This window comes from Carassius auratus, chromosome 18, assembly GCF_003368295.1.
Source record: "Carassius auratus strain Wakin chromosome 18, ASM336829v1, whole genome shotgun sequence".
Taxonomy (NCBI): Eukaryota; Metazoa; Chordata; class Actinopteri; order Cypriniformes; family Cyprinidae; genus Carassius; species Carassius auratus.
Genome location: NC_039260.1, coordinates 19,205,091 through 19,231,341, shown reverse-complemented (window position 1 = coordinate 19,231,341; position 26,251 = coordinate 19,205,091). Strand labels below are relative to the sequence as shown.

Sequence of the window (26,251 nt, the reverse complement as noted above, 5' to 3'; positions counted from 1 at the left end):
TGACCTGGTCTAGGAAAGGAAACATTGCCCTCTGGTGGATGGATACACAATACACAGTTAGTTCAAAAAACAACATATTGTATAATCTAATTTTTGAAAATAATAGACTTTAAAATCCAAGCATACTATATGGTCACAGTAAATAAATAAAAGGTATAAATACATATTAAATTAAAAAACAATTAAACATTTGAAAAAAATATTCCAAATTATTCTATAAATCTGTATATATACTGTATATAAGCTATTTCTAGGTGCTTTAACAATTTAAAATAGGAAAACTGAGTTTGTTGTAATGTATTATTTGTTTGCATATCTATAATATATTGTGTTATTGTAAATGTATTTTATTGTTTGTAAAGTACAATTTGTATTATTTGGTGAGGGGATAAATATTCATTTATTTATTCAATTTTTAGAGCATGGGAGCTGCAACTGACAATGTTTTGCCAAGCAAGAATATCACTTATGCACATCTGGTGTGTGTTTCAGGTCCTTTGGGTTGTGCATGGACAAGACATTATTGTACATACGAAAAAGGCAGCAACTCCTTCAGCATGTGCAACACAGAGGCAAAACCCACAGCTAAACAGGTAGAAAGATACTCATGTTTGAGTGATCTGTAGGAACAGAGCTGCTGTTTGCATCAGATCCTCTCTATCTGTCTCTCTTTTCACAGAACGGTGTCCTGTCGAATCCCACAGAGAAGTTCAGACTGAAGTCCTGCATCAGGAGGAAGACTGACTCGATTGATAAGCGCTTCTGTTTTGATATTGAGGTGGTTGAAAGGTGGGTATCTGCACTGAAGACAGTACAGGTGTTTTAAATCTTTAACACTCCCTGAGAAATATTTCACCCAAACATTTACATATTGTCGTCTGTTATTCACTCTCATGATGTTATGAACCTGTGGGACTGTCTGTCTGGTATTATAATGTTATACTAAAATTAAAATAATAGGAAAAACCCATAACTGTAATCGCGATTCGAAATTTGATCAATTCTGCAGCCCTAGTGAGACACACAGTTTGTTTTCCGCTATGAAACAGATTTTGAAAGCTGAGACTTTTTTATTGAATAAGTACCAAAAGCACAAAACTTTTTTCTATGGGGTTGCTGGCACACTATACAAATAACAAAAGCAACTGAAGACAAGCATACTGTCCCTGCGAATATGACCCATGGTATGATTTCTGCTAATAATCTTATCTACTGTATATTTGTATTAAATAGGTTTAAATAAGAGAGCTTTTATGTCGACTGGGAGTGTGAGCTGATGTTAAGATTAAAAGTAGTTCCTGTTCAGTCTGTTAATAAATATCATATTCTTGATTTTAAGATGCAACTTCTGGTGCTCTCAATCTGGGTCATTTGCAGGCATAATATAGGCTGTACTCTCAAAATATTAAATTCTCGAAACATTTCATCTTTATTCTCAAAATATTTCGACTTTATTCTCAAAACATTTCGACTTTAATCTCAAAACATTTCGACTTTATTCTCGAAAAATTTCGACTTTAATCTCAAAACATTTCGACTTTATTCTCGAAAAAAAAATTTTATTTTACAATTTATTTTATATTTTCTTTGTATAGAAAAGAACTGCGTAAACATTTTATGCAAATTCACTTTTTGTGTTTTACAAGTCTCACACAGGTTTGTAACCACTTTAGGGAGAGTAAATGAATACCAAATGTTCATTTTTGGATGAATTCCTACCTCTTTTTAACATGTGCTATAGCTTCTGTTTCTCAAATATGAACTTCTTGTTTTAAGAGTGGCCTGAATTATTGTTTTCTGCATGCTTCTTGTGTCTTTTATTTCACACTATATTATCTGTCTTCAGTATATTTTGACTGTATAATCTTGTCTTTTTTTTTTACTTACATCTGCCGGCATGGCACAGTCTTACGATATTAGGTGGCAAATATTTATTTACAGTATATGTATGTAAGCATTTGCGCACACGTATTGAAACATGCACATTCTACTTACATTCAGTCCATCAGATCTGTGTGTCGCAAAGTAGCAACTGTAACTTTTTGTGTGTTCGTGTACTTTGCCACCTAGTGTAAGGTTGCGCTTTTGTTTTTCTGACAGTTTACCTTGTGCTGTATGTGCCCATTTCCCTTGTCCCTTCTCTGTGTTTATTTCAATCTAGAAATACCATCTATCGTGGATCTCTTTTCAGACCACTGCAATATTTCTGTAAAGCCCGGTATGTGACCAGCCATGAAGCATGTTGAAGCGCATGTGTGCTGCTTGTGATCTCATGCATTTAAAACCCCACGCTGATCAAAGCTCATTTCTCACTCCGATGGTTTTAAAGGATTGCATGTTGAAAATCCAACACATTCCGTGCACCTATAATTGGTGGGATAACGGTTTGATTTGATTTCACTGGCTGAGTGATTTTTGATCTGGAAATCACATTATCACTTGACATCAAGGAGCAAACATCACAACATCAAATCAGCATTAACTATGTCTACACCAGGCTACAGTTAGACAAGATGGAGAGGAAACATTCAAAAATAGAAAAATATAGTGAGCTGCCTGTCCAAAAGGCCTTTTATGGCATCATCCATTGCAAAGTTCTAAAACGTAGTTTTCCTTCTGACATGTCTATTTGTTGTCAAATTTTATGCAAAATTGCATGTTTCCTTCACAGAGAAAGCACTATTATTATTATTATTATTATTATTTATTTTGTCAGCCAAACCTTGATTTTGACATAAAATATTTACCCCAAGTACCTCCAGAGATATAAAGATATTAAATTATTAATTAAATATATTTATTTACCATATTTTTCGGACTATAAGTCGTACATGAGTATACGACGTATACGACTCGCATTTATCTAGAACCAAGAACCAAGAGAAAACATTACCGTCTCCAGCCACGAGAGGGCGCTCTATGCTGCATAGAGCGCCCTCTAGCGGCTGGAGACGGTAATGTTTTCTCTTGGTTCATTTCTCTCAGTTCATGTCAAATTAATTTTTATAAATAAGTCGCACCTGACTATAAGTCGCAGGACCAGCCAAACTATGAATAAATGTGCGACTTATAGCCCGGAAAATACGGTAATATTTAGTTACTTGTGTTTGATTTTGATTGTTTTCATTGTAAGATTTTACACCTTATGATTTAATTTTACATTTTAACATTATAAATGCTATTATACACTCATGTACAAAAATCTCCTCTCAGAAAACACACCTACCATTAGCTTTAAACTGCACTGCCGCGTGCTTGCCTTAACAAGCAGGATAATAATCAAAGCATAGCTGAGCGTATAGCTGGTTCATCCATGCACAGATATTAGTGACAGCTGTTGCACAGGCATGGCTGTATCTGCAGCGAGGAGCGTTTTAATGGCTATGAGCTCCCTCTAACTTTCACCTTACAGTTACGGTTACCGCAAATGCTGTCAAATCATGTGTGAAGATCCATGGGAAATGTTGAAGGGTGGATTAATTGGTCCTTGTGATTTTAAATGGTGTTAATCTCAGAGTGCAACTACAGAATATAGATAAATTGATGCTTGTGTAAATTAAGTAGTTTTAGGAGTAGAAGGATTATACTTTCATGTGTTTGTTTTTTTTTTTCTCACAAGTGTGTTAGTGTTACTGAGGTTGGGAAATTGAAAGGCTTTTAAGATATCACTTTTGATTTTAGTTCAAACCCTCAAATGAATGATGTCATTTCAAACTCATATGGCTTTCTTTTTTTCCATGAAACACGAAAGGAGATGTTTTGAAGAATGTTCATGCTGCTCTTTTCCATACAACAACAGCATACCATAACCAAGAGCTGTCAAGCTCTAAAAATGAGACACAAGTATGCTCATATATGATATATTCCAAAACCATAAGTCTTAAATATAGGTTTTGCGTTTTCTGTGTATTATATTCTGTGGAAAAGAGCAGTTTGATTCTTTGTGTTTCAATTAACTCTTTCCCCGCCAGCATTTTTGAAAAAAGTTGCCAGCCACCACTAGTGATTTTGAAGATTTTCACTCAAATTTGATGGCCTCTAGTATATTTTGCTGTATGAATATTTTGAATATGCAATACACCAAAATAAAGATCAGAGCCTCTACTTTTAAACAAAACAACCTGTTTTATTCTAGCTTAAAACATTTTTTTTATCAACATAAAACATTTTATTTCTTAAAAATGCATATTTTTGAGCAAAAAGTTTTATCAAAAACTGCATCTGGATAATATTCAGGACGATTATCAAAGCATAAATCCAGTAAATCACTTCCATCAATACCTCCAAAGCTTGCACAGACATGTACCACTTTCTGGATCAGCATTTTAATCTGTAAAATTATGCAATTTTCATTTATATGCTGTGCATTCCTGATGATCGCATGATTTTTCATATGATTCTGTTTACATAAGAGATCGCTCATTCATCCATCATGTATGTTTTTGTATGGGAGATTTTGTACTCGTTTAAAAGATGTGTAATAACACCCCCGAGAGTATAACTGTGAAACACAAAAATCCGTAAAAACTCAACTTTTTCTTTTATAATTCACAGAGGAAAGAAAGTCGTACAAATTTGAAAAGACATCAGGATGAGTAAATGATGACACAATTTTCATTTTGGGGTGAATTGTAATGGATGTGGCAACATTTCATTTGGGTCTAAATCCGTTAATGCTTCAGTTTCTCCAAAGGCTCAGGAACTATATTAGATGAGTAGATGCAGATGAGGAAGAGATTTAGCATGTCTAGAGCATGTCAGACTTTAAAGTGCTGTGTTGTCTTCAGGCATGGCATTATCACTCTACAAGCGCTGTCTGAGTCCAACAGGAGACTCTGGCTGGAAGCTATGGATGGCAAAGAGCCGGTGAGTCCTGAAGCTCATTTTTGCCTGATTTAATACAATCTTGAAATAGTTGTCATCATTTGCTTCTGTATTGCTTCAGAAGATCCTCAAGCTCAAGTCTTTTTGTCAGAACATGTGAAAATCTATACGTCATTTATCTGAAATATCATTGCTCAACAAGTAATTCTTGATTCACTTAATATAATATACTGTATAATGTATTTCTCTCTTTCAGATCTACAACCTTCCTGCTATTCTGAGCAAGAAAGAGGAGAGTAAGTATTAAAGTCTTTAAACATAGCCACAGTGTTATTAATTAATTTCCTTTGATTTTATATTACGTCATGCCTATTTGTTTTCGTTTCAGTCGGAGTGAGCTTTGTGTTGTACGTCTGACCTCACATGCTCTCATCAGATTTACTGTGTTTAACAAACGCTCGTTCAGATAATGGGTTCTGTTTCCCTTATTCACTACACCCTTTGTGTGTCTCTGCTCTCTCATTTCCTTTTACAAGGTCAATCGCGTTACATTTAGCACAACCGGAGTAAGCCGTATCCCCCAGAGTGTGACACAAGCTAAATCTATTGAACATGTTGTTTCTTTTCACCTGTCTTTTGTAGCGTATTTAAATGAAGCTGGCTTTAATTTTGTGAGGAAGTGTATACAGCTGGTGGAGGTGAGAGGTGAGTACTGATTTCCTCTTATCTGATGTACAGGATATTTTTCTTGTTTTTATGTACTGTATATGTTCTCCTCTCAACAGGACTCAACACTATGGGTTTGTACAGAGTCGGTGGAATAAACTCAAAAGTTCAGAAACTCATGACCACAGTCTTCTGTAAGTTACTTCAGTCTATAAAAATTATACATTGCTTTCATTTTGGATTAACAGTTGGTTTATCAGACACCTTTATGTATCACCCCAGCATTTGCACACAAATAATGTTGCACATGTTCCTGGTTGTGTCTTACAGCACACAAAGCGGCATCAGATATGGATCTCGACCCAGATACCTGGGACAACAAGACCATCACCAGCGGTCTCAAGAATTACCTCCGGTTAGTGTGTTCCTCAGGGTTTTCTACAGGCTGATGTTATTACTTCTAATGGAGATTCAAAACGCTAGTGGGAACTCTACATTCAGGAAAATTACACTAGAAATGTACCTTTCTCAGTTTGAGAGAGCTAAAAAAGAACTAAAAGCTTTTCTGAGTGAAGAGCTAACACGATGTAATTCTCATCTCCATCCACCAGGTGTCTTTCTGAGCCTCTCATGACATACAGGCTCCACACAGACTTCCTCTCGGCTGTCAGTAAGTTACAAAGCTTTTAAATTGCATGTTAAACATTAAAACACTAAAAGCGTATTTATGTACTGTATATATTTATATTCAGTGGTGCCTGCAGGTGCATGGCTGTATGCACTGTGTGTAACATGAGCACTCTAACTGACCTTAGAAACTTTCCCTGCAAATATTTCAGCAGTTATTATTTGTGTCCGGTATTTCTGTCGATAGAACAATCATTTGTGATTTAATCATTCTTTTGAGTCATTTCTCTTTTTGCAAACCGAGGCAATCGCAAAATGGTTGATTGGCATTTGTTTGCTCTCTGAATATAACGTAGATGGAGAGTGTGCCGGCTGGGCAAGGCTGGAAAATGCCACCAAATTGGACAAAAATGTTTATGGGCATTATAACAAATTTCTTACAATTCTGTTGAGGCTATGAATGCAATGGCCAATCAGAGGCATTCTGTTTAATGTCGTTGAAACGCTGAAGTTTTGTTTAGTGTGCATGCTCACTGTTGTACGTATGATCTAAGTAAGAGATTAACTTTAGTGAGGGATATAGTTATACATGCGGTGGCCAGGGGGTGGCCAAGGCTAGTTCAGGGGGTCCATACATCATGAAAGAGAATTAGTGTATAACTCCAACCTGGCATAAAAAAGCATGAATAAATCCTACGATTGCTAATTACTTCGCATTACCCCATATTATCTATACATTCCTACCGTAACGGAGCAAACGATCTAACATTAACTCATACAGTGAATTTTGTAAATGTTATTCAGGAAACCTAAAACTCCAACTTACTTTTGAGTTCAGCCTGTTGTAAGAACTAATCAGGAATAATTAACGAGCTTGAAATTAAGTACGTAATTTTTTTCTCAATTTCGCTAAACTAAACTATACTGGGAACCCTATTGTTAAGGTTAAATGTAACAATTGATTTGTATACAAGTTCATATTAGACAATTTTATAATATTGTTATATTAACTTTAATAAAATAGTGTAATTATGTGAGTAGAAATATAATTAATGTATTTTTTGCTAAATTCTCCTCTCTAGTGTACATTTTTGTCAATAGTTTATGGACACTGAATGGATTTTCTGAGGTTATGCGACAATGATTTCAATCTGCTGTATTTCCGCGGCTGAAACACTCATAAATCGATTAGATGAGATACTAAACATTCAGTAAGTTGTAGTGTATCTTTCAAAATGCCCTCGGATGTTCATTCATGTTTATTTCATGCTAATTACAGAAGAATGCACTCAAGCTTTGCTTGAACTGAAACTATTCATATTTTAAACATGACACCTGTATCTGGGAATTATATCTGGAAAAATATTTTGTAATTTAACTTTAAAAATTAGCTACTGTTCACTATGTGAATAAGCGGCCATTCGCACTGAAACTGTTTGTGTCCACCCCCCACATTGTTTTTTCAGTTGTTTTGTGAACATTACCATTATTTTAGATTAGCTTTTTTGTTTTTAATTTTCAGTGTTAAAAGCATTATTAATGATTCCAGAAACGTCTTCATTAATTTAGTCATTCATTCATTCATTCATTCATTCATTTAAAAAAAAGTGTTTCTTTGCGTATGCTCCTGCCCGTTTGTGTTGAGTTTGTGCTGATGGTGTGTTATATGATATATTTGGTCTGTTTTCTTTCAGAATCTGATGATCAGAACTACAGAGTGTGTGCAGTTCACGCGCTGGTGCATAAACTACCTGACAAAAACAAAGAGATGCTGGAGATATTAATTAAACATCTACTCAAGTATGACTGAACACGAATATTTCTATTCAGTTATTTACTGTTGAGAGGAAAACTTTACTCAAAAATGGCAACTTTTTCTCTCCCTTAGCTCACTTTCTTCTTAGTCTAAAGTAATATGTTGTAGATTTACTTAGAGTGAAATGTTTTACATACAGTAAGATGGTTGGTCACCAGCATGTGTTGTGTTTTGGGTGCTGGCATCTTCACAAGACTGGAACTATCTTAACCATGATCGAGGCGTACTTGATCAATGTTCTTCACCACCTAAATTGAAATGTCCACTAAATAACAGTAGATTGCATTAAGCAATCTATTTATCAATCTACTGGTCCTGTATGTAAGTTTAGCTTGGTATCAGTTTTGTGGGGTAACTTAAGTATTATTTGAAGTGTGATATTGGTTGGAGAATTTGACTGACGTGTGTCTCTGCAGTGTGTCCACTCACAGTGAGAGTAACATGATGACCGTGTCCAATCTGGGAGTGATCTTTGGCCCTACGCTTATGCGCTCACAGGAGGAAACCGTTGCTGCCATGATGAACATCAAATTCCAAAACATCGTGGTAGAAATTCTCATAGAAAATTTTGAGAAGGCAAGTGAAAGCAAAGATAATCCACAACATACGAAATGATACATTCATACTGTATCTGTATATGTCTATATTGACTAGCATTCAGAAGACAAAAAACACAGAAAAAAGGTATTTTTGTGAAATATTATTACAGTTCTAAAATAATGGCTTTCTAATATATTTTAAAATGTCATTTATTCCTATGAAGGCAAAGCTGAATTTTCAACATCATTACTCCAGTCTTCAGTGTCACATGATCCTCAAAAAGCCTTCTTATATGCTGATTTAGTGCTCAAGAAAACATTTCTTAGTATTATCAACGTTGAAAAAAATTGTTATTTTTGTGAAAACTGTGATACATTTTTTTTTCTTCCAGGATTCTTTGACGAATGGAAAAGTTCAAAAGAGTAGCATTTATTTGAAATAGAAAACTTTTGTAACAATGTAAAAGACCTAACTGTCACCTTTTTAACCAGTTTAATGCATCCATGCTGTATAAAAGTATTATTAGTGTTCTTCTTTTATTTTTGTGTTCACAGATATTTCATCAGCCGCTGGACCCTAATGTTCCCCTGCCGCAGCCTCAGTCTCGTTCGGAGTCTCGCAGGACCAGAGCCATCTGTCTCTCATCTGGACCACGCAAACCTAAGAGCCTCTACACACCCTCAATGTGCCTGGCAGACGCGGACAGTGAGTCCCACCACCAGTCATCCTCACATTTCACACCACTGCTGAGAGTACATCCTCTGGGTTTTAGATTTAAGTTAGAAGCCAGTGAATTTAACATAAGTCATGTAATGTGTTTAAATGTACTATGAGGGAGTGATATACACACAATTTGAAACATTCACATTTTACTGTATAAAGGCCAAGTCGACAGTCAGTAAAACACCAAAATACATTACGGTAATGATAACTTTTGGGGGAAATTTGCCTTATTGCCACAAAAAAATTATTCACAATACAAAAAACAGGCTTGGAAATGTATTTTATTTTCATTTATGTGACCAGGACATTGTGACATTTTCACAAGCTGTGCCTGTATTAAGAAATGTATTGAATTGAAGAGGTTTTCAGGTGTCATGTTCGTACTGCCCCTGCAGGTGACACGTTCAGCAGCAGTTCAGGCAGCACTCCAATCGGCAGCATGGACTCCCTCTCCTCCCACTCCTCAGAACAGAACAGCTCCTCCAAAACCTGCTCCTCTCCAACGGCCAAAGACAAGCCCCCCTTCCCCGGCCTGCGGCGGACTCCTTCCTCCCTGTCCTCCAGCGAGCCCCAGGGCCCCACCTGCACCAGCAGTCCAGACTCCAGCTCCAGAGAGGACGTGGGCCGTGTGGATTGGGACGGCTCCTGTCGGAAGAACAGTTGCCAGTCAGCAGTTGCCAGATCTTCATCAGCACCCAGGAAGGCTCCTCACTCTGAAGTAGGAATCAACTCAGCGCAGCTTAACCGCTCGAGTGCCCCGTCTTTACACATCACAGAAGGTAGGGGCCAGTAACATGCATTACTGGTTAAAAGTTTTAAAACATAAGTTTAATTTATTTTTACTTTTATGTTTAAAAGTAAAAACATTTTGCAGTGAAATGTATTTTATGATCAAATAAATGCTGACTTGCTGAGCATGAGACACTGGGGTATATTTTTGAGCAATAGCCTACAATACATTGTATGGGTCAAAATGATCAATTTTTCTTTTATGCCAAAAATCATTAGGATATTAAGTAAAGATCATGTTCCATGAAGCTATTTTGTAAATTTCCTACTTTTAATATATCCAAACTTTTTTATTATTAGTAAAATGCAATGCTAAGGCCTTAATTTGAACAACTTTAAAGGCCATTTTATTTTATTTTTTTGCACCCTCAGATTACAGATTTACAAATAGATGTATCTCATCAAAAAGTTGTCCTATCCTAACAAACCATACATTGTGCTTCTATATTGAACTTTAAGATTAAAAAAATTACCCTTATGACTGGTTTTGTGGTCCATGATCACATATATTCAAAATTTGGACCCGTAGTGTTTTTTCATTACAAAACTGTATTCAAATTTATTTTATTTTTTCTCTTCTTTTCTGTAAATTTTTTAATGTTGGATTAAAACCTCTACACAAAAAGAAACCAATTTACTTCATTTGTTCTTTTGTGTTTGGGGTTCTCTGGAGATCGTAAGAGCTGTGTGGGGTCTGCACAGAACCTAGCATGTGTGGAACATAAAGATGGCATCAGATCCACAGCCTACCATGATCTTCCTCCTAAAACCATACTGCGCCGAAAGCTGGACAACAACAGCTCTACCAACGGCTATCAGAGACCAGGATCAGTGTAAGTGAAACTCTCTTATCAGTATCATACCCACTGATGCTGAAGCTGACATTTGATGGAAACCCAGCTCTGTCTGTTCCTCTATATTCATTCTCAGATAAGAAGTCGTCCAGTTTTGGTAGAAGTTAGAAAAAACTTGATATGTTTGGAGACCATGTCTACCCTGTGAGCCAATCAAAAGTTCATGGTTCAATGACACATCCCAGTCAACATTCGAGGATGAAGGAGAAACTTTTTACAAGGGAAAAACTTTTACAGCTATTATTTTGCATTCTTGTTAAACGTACTGTATGTACTAGTTATATTATGGAAGCCAGTTTCTGCCACTGAATATATATATATATATATATATATATATATATATATATATATATATATGTATATATACTTTTTTTCCTTGAGAATTGCTTGATATAAACTCACAATTGCAAGTTATAAAATCGGAAGAAAATTTGTCTCGGAATTGTGTAATATGAACTCGATGATATTTTGTTTCTCATAATTGCACATTTATATCTTGCGATTCTTTTTTAATAACCCACAATTGCATGTTACAAGTCAGAATTGCAAAATTTGTAAGATATAAACTTACAATTCAAAGACAAAATTCAGTATTGCCATTAACACTATCTCTCTGTTATAACATGAACTCACAATGAGCTGTAAATTTTTTACAGTATTTATTAATCTTAGCTGATGTTACCTAATAATAAAAAACAACACTTCATTGTTAGTCCGTGTTAAATAATCAGGTCCATTGAATAATATTAAAAGTTATAATAAATGATTTAATCATATTACATTATGCATTGTTAACCAACGTTAACAAATGGAATACTTTTGAGGAATAAACTTTTGAGGAAATTGATTTGACAGGCAAAAGTAAAAAAAAAAAAAGATTTTGTTTTGATCTTAGTGCAGTTGATTTATTGTTCAGAAATAATAAGAAACCAATCATGTAAGATGTACATTCAAATTAGTGTCAGCTTTTAAATCACTACATCATGAAGAAGTGAGGAAACGTTGTGCATTATTTTACAGTGCAGTATTTTGTAGTGCAGTTGCTGGCTTGGAGAGAAAGCTGTTGAATGGAGATTGATCGCAGTTGTTCTTTGTTGGCAGGAGTTTTAATTACACTGCTGAAAGGGTTGATGTGACCCAGCGCTGGTTTTTAAATGCTCTCCAGGGAAGGACATATAATTTTGTCATGACAGAGAAGAAAAGAAACATCACAGCTCACCAGGGTTGGGGAGTAACGGAATACATGTAACGGCATTATGTAATCAGGATACAAAAATCCAGTAACTGTAATCCGTTACAGTTACGTCAAAAAACGTAGTAATCAGATTATAGTTACATTTTGAAAAAAGGGGGAATACTTTCAGGATTACAATGGTTTCATTTAAAACTAAATAAATCAGTATTTTGGCATAATAACACTATATTAAGCAGCTCGATTAATGACTCACGCGAGTCACGTGTGCCACCCGCTGGTGCATGCGCAAATAACAGCTGTCTGCAATCTCCTCAGACGCAGATTGATTCACTGCTGCAAAAACGCGTTCATTTCATGGAAATTCCGCTGCTATTTTGTTTAAAAAGAAGAAATTGCAAACAACGTTGAACAGTGCAAACTGTGCCTTCCAGGAAAGAAAACGTCTCTAGGTTACGTATGTAACCCTAGTTCCTCGAGGGAACGAGACGCTGCGTCGAAACGCTTTGGGGAACGCGTTTAGCGTGAGCGACTCTGAATATGATATCTAATCTGTCTTATGGAAGAGTGTGACGTCACGGGCGAGGTGACGTAAGCGACCAGGAAGCTATAAAGGCACGAGCCGCACAGCTGGCTTCAGCTTCGAGTACCAGCAAGCGCCGGCAGGGGTGCCGGGGGTATGGCCTCGAGACGCAGCGTCTCGTTCCCTCGAGGAACTAGGGTTACATACGTAACCTAGAGACGTTCCTCTTCAGGAACTCGAGCTGCGTCGAAACGCTTTGGGGAACGAGTACCAACGCTGCCAGACTACCAAACCCCTGCCTAGTGTGTATCCGAAGAGCACAGCTTAGGACGAGGGGAATGAAGTGCCTGGAGTGACTGGCATGTCTAAGCCATAGAATCTTTCAAAGGTAGAAAGCGTGGAAACCCCGTAGCATTGCAGATGTCCAGCATGGACGCACCTGCTAGAAAGGCCTTGGAGGCCGCCATACCCCATGTAGAGTGAACCTTGGCTCCCGACAGCGGGGGATGACCAGAGGGCTCAGAGTGGCGTTGATAGTCTCAACTATCCAACGACTAGTAGTCTGCTTAGAAGCAGGGAAACCCCTCTTGGGGGGACCGCAGCATACAAGCAATTGGTCCATTTTTCTCCACAGGGCAGCTCTGTGGGCGTATGCATCCAGCGCTCGAGCTGGACACACACAATTTAGCTTCTCTTGGTCGGGCTCCCAAAAGGGAGGAGGACAGAAGGCCTGCAGCACTACAGGTTGTGGTGTGGTAGAGGGCACCTTAGGAACATATCCCGCTCGAGGGTATATGAACACTTTGGTCATGCCAGGTGCAAAATCAAGATAGGTAGGGGCCACAGAGAGGGCCTGTAAATCTCCTACTCTCCTCAGAGAGGTAATGGCCAACAGAAGGCAGTTTTAAGAGTCAGATGTCTATCTGAGATATCTTGAATAGGTTTAAATGGGGGTTTGCACAACACATCTAACACCACAACCAAGTCCCACGGGGGAATACGGGACCGTACTGGAGGTTTCAGCCTCAGCGCACCGCGGAGGAAACGTGTAACTAGGGGGTGTCTTCCCAAAGACTGGCCATCGAGAAGGGCGTGGTAGGCCGCAATAGCCGCCACGTAGACCTTCAACGTGGAGTGGGTCAACCCTGCAGAGAGCCTAGCCTGTAGAGACTCCAGAACTGTACCAATCGGGCAGTTTGCTGGGTCTAACCGGCGGTCTCTGCACCATGAGGTGAAGAGTTTCCACCTCAGGGCGTACAGTTTCCTCGTTGAGGGAGCTCTGGATTGGAGAAGGGTCTCAACAACCTCGGTTGAGAGACCGGCTGCTAACAGTTGCGCCCCCTCAGGGGCCACACCCACAGCTTCCACAACTCCGGGCGAGGGTAAATTATCGTACCCTGCGCCTGCGAGAGTAGGTCTGTCCTGATCGGTATCTCCCATGGAGAGCCGTCGAGGAGCAAGACTAGATCTGAGAACCATACTCGGCCCAGCCAGAACGGGGCTACTAACAACAGACGGACCCCGTCCCGGCGTACTCTCGCCAGAACTCCCGGGAGCAGAGCGATAGGGGGAGATGCGTACAGACGAAGCCTCGGCCAGGTCTGTACCATGGTGTCCAGTCCCAGAGGAGCTGGATGAACTAGAGAGAACCAAAGGGGGCATTGTTCTACTTGAGCCCTGCCAAATACTCTCCATATCTGCTTCACTGCTTCTGGGTGAAGTCTCCATTCCCCGGGCCTCAGCCCCTGCCTCGACAGTATGTCTGCTCCCATATTTTGTTTCCCAGGAATATATACTGCTCTTAACGAGAGGAGTTTGCTTCTGGGACCACACCAGGATCTGGTGCGCCAGCTTGTACAAAGGGCGCAAGCGCAGACCTCCCTGGTGGTTGATATAAGAGACCACCGATGTGTTGTCGGTGCGCACCAACACATGGTGACCCCTCAGGTCTGGGAGAAAGTGCTTCAGTGCACGAAAAACTGCTAGCATTTCTAGACAATTGATATGCCATGTTTGATGGCGATCACTCCACAGACCACGGGCAGGGTGGCCACTCATGACTGCACCCCAGCCAGTGAGGGATGCATCTGTTGCTAGCGTTACACGGCGACAAAGAGCTCCCAGCACCGGGCCCTGTTTCAAGAACCAAGGTTTCTTCCACATGTCTAAGGCACGTAGGCAGCGCCGCGTGACCTTGATAGTGCGAAGTAGATTGCCCCTCGGGGAAATCCCTTGGTCTTGAGCCACCACTGTAGGGGTCTCATGTGCAGCAGGCCAAGAGGTATCACGTTGGACGCAGCTGCCATCAGACCCAACAATCTCTAAGACTGTTTGACAGTGAGTGACTGGCCTTCTTTGACTCTCTCGACTGAGATGCGGATCGACTCGATACGAGCAGGGAACAATCGTGCCTGCATCGCGGTCGAATCCCATACTACGCCTAGATAGGTGGTTCTCTGAACCGGAGAAAGCACACTCTTCTTGGCGTTCAGTCTCAAACCCAGCTCCCCCATATGTGCGAGAACGACACCTCGATGCCGAGCCGCAACCTGCTCTTGACTGAGCTTAAATCAACCAGTCGTCGATGTGGTTGAGAATGCGGATGCCCTGCATGTGCAGGGGGACCAGAGCCGCGTCTACACATCTTGTGAACATGCGGGGTGAGAGTGCAAGGCCGAAGGGAAGTACTCGATATTGGTAGGCTTTGCCCCCGAAAGCGAACCTCAGAAACTTCCCGTGTTGTGGAAGGATGGAAATGTGGAAGTATGCATCTTTGAGATATATTGTGACAGACCAGTCCTCGGACCTGATCTGATCTATAACATGCTTGATCGTGAGCATTTTGAACTTCAATCTCATAACTGAACGATTTAAGACCCTCAAGTCTATAATCGGACGCAATCCCCCATCCTTCTTTGGAACTGTGAAATACCAGCTGTAGAACCTGGACTCCCTGTCTTGAGAAGGGACCACCTCGATGGCCTCCATCTCTAATAGGGTTTCACTTCCTGTTCCATAACCAGACCCTGCCCGGGGCGACCATCGTCGGAATGACCCCGTTAAACATCGGCGGTACAGAGCCGAACTGAATACGGTAGCTTTTTCTACTGTGTGCAGGACCCATTGAGATACATTTGGCAGTAGTTTTCACGCTGCTAAATAATCTACTAAGGGAATCAGTCTCTCAAGACTGACCTCTGGTGTAATAGGCCCCCGCAGGGCGCTGGGGACCGCTGCGCCCTGGAACACTGGCAGGGTTGGCAGACCGGCCCCCAGAGGGCGCTGAGGCGAGACGGGAACCGTGTAATGCGGTGTACGCCGCTCCACCCCAGTAGGGGCCGCCCTCTGCAGTCGTGACCGAAACGTGTCAGGACTTCTTAACCGAGGGCCTCACAGCCTGAAGTACGGCCCTCAGATCCGCCTTCGGCTGGAAAAAACCCTGGTTCAGAGCGTTGCTTCAGCCTCCGGTCCCGACGCAGGGGGAGCGCGGGTGGCAACGCTCTGACTACAGACTGGGAGGGCTGCTCTCGCCCAACAGCCCCTCCAGTATATATAATTTCTCAGAGTGAGATGAGTGTCATTATATTCCTCAGAATTTAATGCAAACAAACAATCAGACGAGTAAACACGGTCTGCATTGTTAATATAATTCATATGTAACTTCTCATAGTCAGATAGATACTGAATTTAATTCCTCAGAATTAATGCAGTTAACCAATCAGACGAGTAAAGACGGTCTGGATTTGGTAAGATTTACATCAAAACTGAAAATGATGTAGTACACGCGCTGCCTCGGCAACACGGGAGCCGCTTAGTCAACACAAACAATATAAATCTCCTCTGAGATAAGTAGCTGCAGCTGTGAGTTCACAGAGGGGGAAGGAACCGCTTCGCGTGCTTCCGAACCTCGATGAACCCTAAATCTAGGGAATACGGGTGGAGATAGGCAGAGCCGTCTTCGATCCGTCCTAGATATGCGAGAAGCACAGTCAGCCCCCTTATTTTTATTTGCGAGAGCTGGCTGCGTGAGCTGCGCTCCTCATTAATGCTGCTCGTTATACAGTTAGGCATTAATATGTTTGTGAAACTGATGCTTGTGTAACTGTTTGTCTGTGCAGCTGATGTTTATGCAGCTTATGTTTGTGTAACTGCGAGCTCATCGACGCCCTCCATTTTAATCTCCTCGGAGAAAAAAAAGGCGGTGCGTCACGGCCGTCACTCGGGGGGAAGGACCGAGCACTCGGGCTTCCGCACCCGGAGATCGGGCAGATCTGGCGGGTGAGGTAGGAGATAGGGACGCGCCCGTCTCCCTACCCTCCAGCAGATCTTATCTGCGAACCCAGCGAGTGCAGGCGCCGCTCCGCCTCGGCGAAAGCAGGACCGACACCGCGAGGAACGCTGGCGAAGACTCCCCCTCGAGAGAGTCCTCCGGGATCGAAGCGTCCACACTGGCTTGTACCAGTGCAGGCAGTCGGCTCCCTGAAGAGCCGAAACAGCGTGCCTCAATCCCAGGCAGACCGCGCACAGACCGTGTATTCTCACTCGTGATGAACACACAATCTGAAACGCGATCTGGAATCGCCTTTCAGATGTCTCGTCTTAGGTTTGCTCTTTGACTATTGCTTACTTTTCGAGGAGCTAATAGTGACAAACAACAATAAATAAGACTGACAAGACAGAATGACATGCACACACAGAGCGCTTGCTGAAAACGCAGAAGCTGAAGCCAGCTGTGCGGCTCGTGCCTTTATAGCTTCCTGGTCGCTTACGTCACCTCGCCCGTGACGTCACACTCTTCCATAAGACAGATTAGATATCATATTCAGAGTCGCTCACGCTAAACGCATTCCCCAAAGCGTTTCGACGCAGCTCGAGTTCCTGAAGAGGAACACTTTCTTCATCGAAGGATTCGACATCCAACCTAAAGAAGCATTTGCACTTTTAAAATTTAGTTTTATATTTGCAAAGATAATCCATACTATTCTCTATTTTCCTTTTGAAGAAACATTTTCCATTGTCTAAAATTGTTCTTATTATATTTTCACTGAGAATTTTTTTTTTTATTTGTATTCTCTATTTTCATGTTGAAGAAACATTTTCCATTGTCAAAAAATTGTGTTCTTATTATATTTGGTTGAAAAAAAATGAATTTGTATTCTCTATTTTCCTGTTGAAGAAACATTTCCTTAAAATTCTTTCTTATTATATTTTCTTCAAAATAAAACAAAATAATCTGTAATACCAATACCATGCACTAGATGTCTGTATAGTCCTTTACATATATATTAATTCAGGGCTGTGAATTTCTTAATTAATAAATGTTGTTTTAAAAAAATATTTTACCTTTAAGTAATCCAGAAGTAATCCAAAAGTAATCAGTTACATTACTTTCATATTGTGGTACTTGGATTACGTTACTGAATACTTTTTTTATGAAGTAATTAGGGCTGTCAAATGATTAAAATTTTTAATCAAATTAATCAGAATTTTCAGTGGATTAATCATGATTAATCACTATTTGCAATTACACCTGAATCCTAACCATTTTTTTTTTTTTCTGAAATGCGTACCAAAAGAGAAATAATAGGACACAGATACATAATTTTCATGTATTGATTCATCAATATGTGGTTCTTTTTTTTCTGAATTTCAAAAGTTTAACATTTACTTAATCAAATTTACCTGAGCACTATATCAAACCATGCCATTTAACTACAGATAGTGTAAGAGTTTTAGGTGAACCAGTGGTTAAATATAGCCACATATCTATGAAATTATGCATAGAGAAACTCAAAAGAATGAACTCAGAAACACAAACATGCGCCCTCTGCACTCTGGGCACTCTTGTTTTTAGGAGGTGTTCATTTGCTCTGCCACAATACTTTAGGATCGATATTTTCACGTTCTGAAGGCTTCAAGTGCCAGTAAAACCAAGTAAAAATGCAAATGCTTTTTCAAACAGCTGTAATTTTCGCTGCATTGCATGTAGGCGTTCTGCGCATGGGCATTGTGAAACACAGGACGCTATAACAGGAAGAAGCTCCAGCGTATCAACTACCAAAGTCGTCTCTGTTTATCGAGCTTGGCATGAATGTATTTGAGAGTAACTGGGGTAAAACCTTAAGCTTCTTCTGTGTTTTCGTCGCAGCGATCGCCGCTGTTTTTTACTATCTTGAGAATTCAGAGATCGACGATACTTTCCTGACCTAAATAATTTGTCACACTGTGCATGCGTGAAATGCGTTAAAAAATTTGACGTAATTAACGACAAACAACTAATTAACGTCGTTAACGCGCTATTTTTGACAGCCCTAGAAGTAATTAGTAACTGTAACGGAATACATTTTTAAAGTAACCCTCCCAAGCCTGCAGCTCACTTAAGAGGACACAAAACCAATTTTATTTGCTTATATAAAATGTACAGCCACAACTGTTAGCATCATGTTGATTTGAAAAATGTTTGTCCTGTGGATTTGTATGTTACTTTAATAGTTATAAAGTGTAAATGAATTACTGCTACATCTGTATACTATGCATATTATATATCCTTAGTGTGAATTTACCAGTAATTTATCAGCTCACAGCAATGTTTTACTGTAAATGTAAGGGTCAAATTGATGCTACTTGAAAAAGGTTTATTTATTCAGCCTAATTCTTGTGACGTCAGATCTTTGAAATTGACAATCATCCTAACATTTGGCACGGTTTTATGTTTCAGGGCTGCCAGAGCGCTGATTTTTGAGAATGCATCAGCTGTAAAAACTCCTCCCTTGGGAAGGTACCAATGGACATGGCCCATAAAAACATCAATGTTTTCACATATATTTAACATCATAAAAAATAAAATCAACAAATATCTCTTTTAAAACAGTGTGTGAGCACATCCATAAATCATTTCTGATTTTAATCCTCAGAGATGCCAAAGCCATATATCCATGTGAAGCAGAACACAGCAATGAGCTGAGCTTCCCACAGGGGGCCCACTTCTCCAATGGTGAGTCTATCTATCTATTTATGTATCTATCTACAGGGTTCATACAGGTGCTTGAAATCCTTGAATTTTAGCATAGTGTTTTCAAGTTTTAAAAAGGTCTTGGCTTTTTGATAAAGTGCTTGAAACTGCTTGAAATTGCAATTGCATTGGTTTTCTAATTATGTTTTATTAATTAATAACATAAGTTCACTTTTTAGACAAAATGCCGCTACTCTCGAGTCAGCGACAAGAGGCTGTAGTGTGATCTATTGATGTGCGCCCTCTGATAAACGGGAGAACGGGAGATAAAAACATGTTGCCACTTCAGTGAGTGTTGGCTTGAAAACAACAAATTCAAATTTTGGTTAAAAAAAAAACAAGTCCCCTGTAAAGTCAGCTTAAAATGCCTATGCTCAGTTAAACCAAGTATGATCAGACTGTCGCGATAAAAGTGAAAATAATAAAAGAAACATTTCAAAGTAAGAACGTAACACGGGTGTTTTCATATTAATGCATCTCTGAAGTAAACCGACTGCCTTCAGACAGCCTTTCTCACCTACTTATATTGTCTGATAAATTAGAGCTGTGTAAACGTTAAACCCTGTCTGCATTTGTGATCAGAGAAACAATAAACAACAAGTCTACTCTACACTGCTCAACACTCGCATTTGAATCATCAGTGGCAAATTATTGAAATATATAAAAACGTACTTATAGGCTGTGAGTCAGAAGTGCCCCTTTAAAGGGGTCCTATTATGCTCTTTAACAAAGTTTCGATTTTGTTTTGGGGGTGTACTAGAACAGGCTTTCACACTAGGTTGTTCGAAAAACACATTATTTTTCACATATTTTACATTATTACAACACCTCTCTCCCCAGTCTGGCATAAACGGCTCGAATAGTTCTTGTATCAAATGAAGGCCCAACTTCCGAAATATGCTGTGATTGGTTAGCTGGGCCAGTGTGTATTGTGATTGACAGCACTTGGCCCCTGGTCAGGAAATGTCATGCTCCTTACCATAGACCTCATCGACTGTGAGCTTCAGTGTAAATACTGTGTCAAAATCAGATCCATTTGAGCGCGATTTAAACCCAGATGATTGTAACCACTATAAGTTTGTGTGCCTTGTGAAAGCTAGCATGTCTCCGACATAGAGATGACATCACAAATCCCTGAAAATATGCGTTGTCGTCCAAAGGAGTCATTTGTTGCAGTTTTTGAAAAGTGATTTCTGTTAAATATAATATTTATTTTTGAAGTGTACTTAGAACTTTGTAACTTTGCAGATCTTTTTATGTTTAAACAGCAACATCACAGACTAAATTAAGTTGAAAAAGTGTAAAAGCATAATAGGACCCCTTTATTTTTAAGAGTCAAAAGTGTAAAGAATTATTTTAATTTAAAGTACAAAAACATATTATTGCTGAAATGTTTTAGATTTTTGAAGGCACATTAGCTTTTTGTTCTGAACAAAAACAGCAGACAGGCTTATTGAAAAAACTAATTCATCCTCTGCCACCCGAGCTGCTGAGAAACAAAATAATTCTTTATACTATTGACTCATCCCTTTTCTTTATCTCTTACAAATATTTTAAAGACTCAAATGTGAGGTTTGTCACTTCATAAATTTCTTTCTATTTGTGAAAACCTGTATTTAATATGTCGCCATTTACATTGTCCTACCCTGCACATACAATATTTATTGTAAAATCATTTTTTTATTTTATAATTTATACACTATATGTTGGTTATATTATGCAATGCAATATGCAATCCAGACTGGTGGTTTTTAAAGGGTTAGTTCACCCAAAGATTAAAATTATGTCATTAATGACTCACCCTCATGTTGTTCCAAACAGGTAAGACCTCTGTTCATCTTCGGAACACAGTTTAAGATATTTTAGATTTAGTCTGAGAGCTTTCTGTCCCTCCATTGAAAGTGAGTGTACTGTATACTGTCCATGTCCAGAAAGGTAAGAAAAAGATCATCAGAGTATTTCATGCAACATCAGAGAGTCAGTTAGAATTTGTTGAAGCATCGAAAATACATTTTGGTCCAAAAATAACAAAAAAATATGACTTTATTTAGCATTGTCTTCTCTTCTGGGTCTGTTGTGAGCGCGTTCACAAGACTGCAGTGTAGTGATGCCCGGTTCGTGAACGAATAATTCGATTTAACTGGTTCTTCTAAGGTTGTTCTTAGAACCAGTTCACAAATCGCACTGAATCGTTTGAAACGACTCTCCAATAAGCATTATGGCCATTACATAGTCAACGCGAGCAATGCGCTCCCTTTCATAGTCCAAACAGTGGACGCAAGCGTCACGCGCAATGCATTTTCTCAAACGGTACACTGACTGAACTGCTGTGAAGAAAGAAATTAAGATGAACAGATAATGAGCAGAGCCAGTTAATGAACAAATGATTGACAAATGATTGACTCGTTCTCGTTCTCGGACGTGTCTGATTTGAGAACCAAGAAGCTGATGATACTGTGCATGCGTGATTCAGTGTGAAGCAGACTGACACACTGTGTGTCTGAATCAAACTGGTTCTTTTGGTGATTGATTCTGAACTGATTCTGTGTTAATGTTATGAGCGTAGGTGAACTGAAGCCTTGAATGAAGGGCCGCCAAAGACGTCGAGTACAAAAGAACCGGTAAACTGTTTTTTTCAACCGGTTTATTGAATCAAATATTGTAATTTTTGGACCTGAATGTATTTTTGATATCTTCAACAAATTCTAACTGACCCTCTGATGTCACATGGACTACTTTGATCATGTTTTTCTTACCTTTCTGGACATGGACAGTATACCGCACATACATTTTCAATGGAGGGACAGAAAGCTCTCTGACTAAATAAAAAATATCTTAAACTGTGTTCTGAAGATGAACGGAGGTCTTACGTGTTTGGCATCATTTTCATTTTTGGGTGAACTAACCCTTTAATAGAACAAAAACATCTGATTTAAAATGGAAAAACTGAAGTGTGTGGGGCGGGGGGTCTATGAATGACCTTTGAATGAACTGTGGCAGCAATATATACTAAGAAACATTGAGCAATTCTGACCATTAATCTGATACAAAATCTCCACATTTCTGTGTTGGGAATGTGTTCTGAGGGAAGTTAAATTTTTTAACTTGCAGTGACTGTTACAAATCTCAAAAAGAGAATGAACTATGACTGGACTGATGCACATTGCTGCATACCAGGGCATTAATATTGATAGAAAATAATGCATTCCTGTGTCTGCTCTGTGTAACAACCATCTGTTGTTGTTCTTCGTACATATCAGGACTGGGATTTTATAGCTGGATGTATTTTCCACAAGCAACAGACTTGGCTGGGCACCAGGGCATTGAAACAGGTCACAGTAACCTGGTGAAGGCAGTGTCTTTCACTCTCTAAAGCTCAGCAAACACTTAACACAACATAAACCTCATCTTACCCAGCAACCCTCTCACTATGTTGACTTTTGAGAGCTTTGCCAATAAAAACCGATTTAAAACTTCGTTATTTTCTGATCTCATCTGCCTAATGCTTTACAGACTAAACAGATGTTTTGATAGTTCAGTGTACACTGAAATGCGTCATTACAGGGTGAGTAATTTGTGAGGTCCTTTGAAAGCTTTATGGTGTTCATTTATTAAGTCAAGTCACCTTTATTTATATAGCGCTTTTAACAATACAGATTGTGTCAGAGCAGCTTTACAAGTATCAAATAGGAAAATAGTGTGTCAATAATGCAACTGGACAATAGTATCTTTGGAACCAAGTCGATGCAAGTACAGTGTCCCGAAATTAGGCAAGCCGGTTGCAATAGTGGCAAGAAACCAAAACTCTAACTCAATCCTTGGAAGAAACCAGGCTCAGTCAGGGGGACAGTTTTCCTCTAACCAGACGAACCAGGACTTTGTTTCAATGCTGCAGCAAAGTCAGATTGTGCAGAGGACTCATCTGACTTGTATCAGAGCAAACTGGCCTGACTTGATCCGTCATTAATTGAAACTCTGCATGTGCGGTTCACTGATCAGAATCAGAATGCCCCCCTTTCCTAGGTTACTATAGTTAATTTGAAAACATCACTTTAGAACTAGTAAAGGAGGAACATTGAGTTGCTTCAATAAATGCTTATTGCGTCACTATTAAAAGTTCACTTTATTATGTGATTACGAGTGTGATAACCTGATACAGCATTAATTTTTCAGTTCAGTCTCCTATTCACAATAAAACAATAGTTTGAATGTCCGCTGAGGAAAGCGATGTCTTTGTGGTACTATCCTTTCATCTGTTATTAAGGGTGATTTCCGATGACAGCGCTGCTCAGTGCATTTGTTGGATGCATCTTCCTTGTTTACAACCAGTCTCTTTCAAAATAAAAGTCTTCACTGTTGAGTCTCTTGGTTACAGTATAATGTAACTAAAATCATCATCACAAACACACACAACCCATCCTACAGCCTTGTGCCAACAGACAAATCTCAGCTGTGCTGATATATAGCCATATCACACTGTTACTCATGTGATGTCACTCATTTATAGTCAGAATAGAATCTTGTAATTTCTGATAGTCGTATTAATGCTTCTAAAATTTAGATATCATTGGTAACAGCAAATCAGCAAACAACATTCAATTAAAATCGAATAATTAGGCTAAGTTAATTTAGCTAATTTAATTTAGTTAAAGGCATGTAAAATATCAACAAACATACACTGTATCGATCCAATGATGTTCAGTCATCCGTCCCAGAACACTTTAAAAAATGTATCCTTTGTTCTGCCCCTAAGTATGAGTAATAATACTATAGAGTTTCCCTATCAAGTCTTCCCCACTAAACTTTCTCATTTTCTTCTGTGTAGTGTATCCTTCAGTGGAACCAGGCTGGCTCCAGGCCACATTTGAGGGCAAAACAGGCCTCGTTCCTGAAAATTATGTGGTGTTCTTCTGACAATCGTTCAACCCGGAGGGGCCAAGCATTTCATGGCATCCATGGCAACATCAACTTTAGACCAAGGGCTTTAAATACATATCAGTCATTGATGGCTTTGCAAGTGGACTGTGTCATTAATATGACATTGAATCTTAAGAGATAATGAACGGTACACACCACCGTGATGCAGCACAATGATGATTAATGTCCAAAAAGCAGCCATAATTCTAGACAAATGGGTTCCAAAGCTTTTGCTGAGGCAGACATGTTGAAATTGATATCATGTGCTGCTTGAATTCTACAGTAGATACACAAATTCACATGCACCAGGTAACCAGGTGGTGTGATGGACTGCACAAAATGCTCTTTTTAGGTCTACTATGTGGTGGAATACTGTAATTCTGTTAAGAAAGATAAGCTAAGACAGGCTTTCTTTTATTTTAGCTCAATACTTACTGCCTTGAAATGAAGGAGAATAATGTTAAACCTCAGCAGAAACTATTTGAGCTGTGAATCACTGTCATGTTTAATTCAATTCAACAGTACCCAAACTCTGCTGTGTGTAGTTTATTTCATCATGAATGTACTAACTTTTACTGTCATTAATATTCAAAAGCCTGAAACCACATTTTTTTGGATTCTGAACATTTTAAACAGAGAAACTATAAGAAAATGAATTTCTGCAATATGTCTAGGTGACAAATCAATTAATTGTAGGCTTCCACGTAAATTTTGACATTGATCAGATTTCCAGCTTAACACTGAAACTCAAGATGATTTTAAGAATATCTTTAAATCATGCTGGAGAACATGATCATCAGGTTTAGTTATGCCGCTTTAGTGCTGCTGACATTAAAGGGACAAACAATATATACATTTACATATTTTCAGTTATAATATTCATATTCATCACATTATGCTGTTAATAAAATGTATTTTGTATGTATGTTATTGACAAATAGAATTCTACATGCACTACTGGAATCAGCCATTCAAGAACAACTATTTGGTGGACAGTGAAACGTTCCAGTTTTGAGTTGAAATATTGGCACCCCTGGAACACTGCTTATTCCAAAACATCAGTGGAACACAACTGAGTGTTCCAGTTTTTTTTTATCATTTAAATGTCTAATATTTTCTGATACACTTTTATTCCTAATCCAGTTTGGAAATTTTGGAAATCTCTGGTTTAGAGAATGAGATAGCAGTGGATCATGTGTCCGTTTTGCATCCAGGTCACTGCAGAAGGTCAAGTAAGATTCACTCTTTACAAATACTAATCAAGTCTAGCTCTAGCAGCTTCATTGTTCATGATGTTCAGGTCACATTATTCCTTCTGAAGTTTAAGATGACACCGACTGTCAGTGTCAACAACCCCAATATGGTACGTCTTATTGTCTCCATAATTAAATGTTCCAAATTTGTACTATGAATATGAGAACAGAAGTTTATATATGGATAATTATTTTGTAAATCATATATTTTTCTTCTTAATTCATTTTTGTTCCGTCAATAAATTTGTTTAGAAAATGAAATCCACTTCTTGTCTTCTATTTAAGAAAAGCTAAATGATCAGAAATAACATTAGACATCAGTCACTTCGTTCCGGTGGAGATCTGAGGAGAAACAGCATCAGATGTATTTGGAAAGGAGGCGTTTGCCAAGATCCCAGTGTTCTTTCCCAATTAAAAGCATGAGAATGCTCTGTGCCCTCAACTGCTGATGTTTGTCTGATACTCCCTTGACTATCATGACAGATGATCCAAAAAAAAAGTTTTTGTTTTTTCAA

General features: G+C 38.9%; 1 protein-coding gene across 1 annotated transcript in view; it reads left to right on the top strand.

Moving 5' to 3' along the window:
* LOC113118616 (rho GTPase-activating protein 42-like) overlaps positions 1-25,991 on the top strand; it is a 110,328-nt gene extending 84,337 nt beyond the window's left edge. The window contains exons 9-24 of the mRNA XM_026287921.1: positions 493-593; positions 680-789; positions 4,788-4,866; positions 5,081-5,120; positions 5,467-5,529; positions 5,610-5,684; positions 5,821-5,905; positions 6,102-6,160; positions 7,812-7,917; positions 8,350-8,509; positions 9,028-9,178; positions 9,592-9,975; positions 10,659-10,818; positions 19,273-19,332; positions 19,469-19,548; positions 24,392-25,991. Of these exons, the coding sequence (XP_026143706.1) occupies positions 493-593; positions 680-789; positions 4,788-4,866; positions 5,081-5,120; positions 5,467-5,529; positions 5,610-5,684; positions 5,821-5,905; positions 6,102-6,160; positions 7,812-7,917; positions 8,350-8,509; positions 9,028-9,178; positions 9,592-9,975; positions 10,659-10,818; positions 19,273-19,332; positions 19,469-19,548; positions 24,392-24,480 (1,802 nt within the window). The 3' untranslated portion in view covers positions 24,481-25,991. The remainder of the gene's footprint in view (positions 1-492; positions 594-679; positions 790-4,787; positions 4,867-5,080; positions 5,121-5,466; positions 5,530-5,609; positions 5,685-5,820; positions 5,906-6,101; positions 6,161-7,811; positions 7,918-8,349; positions 8,510-9,027; positions 9,179-9,591; positions 9,976-10,658; positions 10,819-19,272; positions 19,333-19,468; positions 19,549-24,391) is intronic.
* Positions 25,992-26,251: the final 260 nt, after the last annotated feature.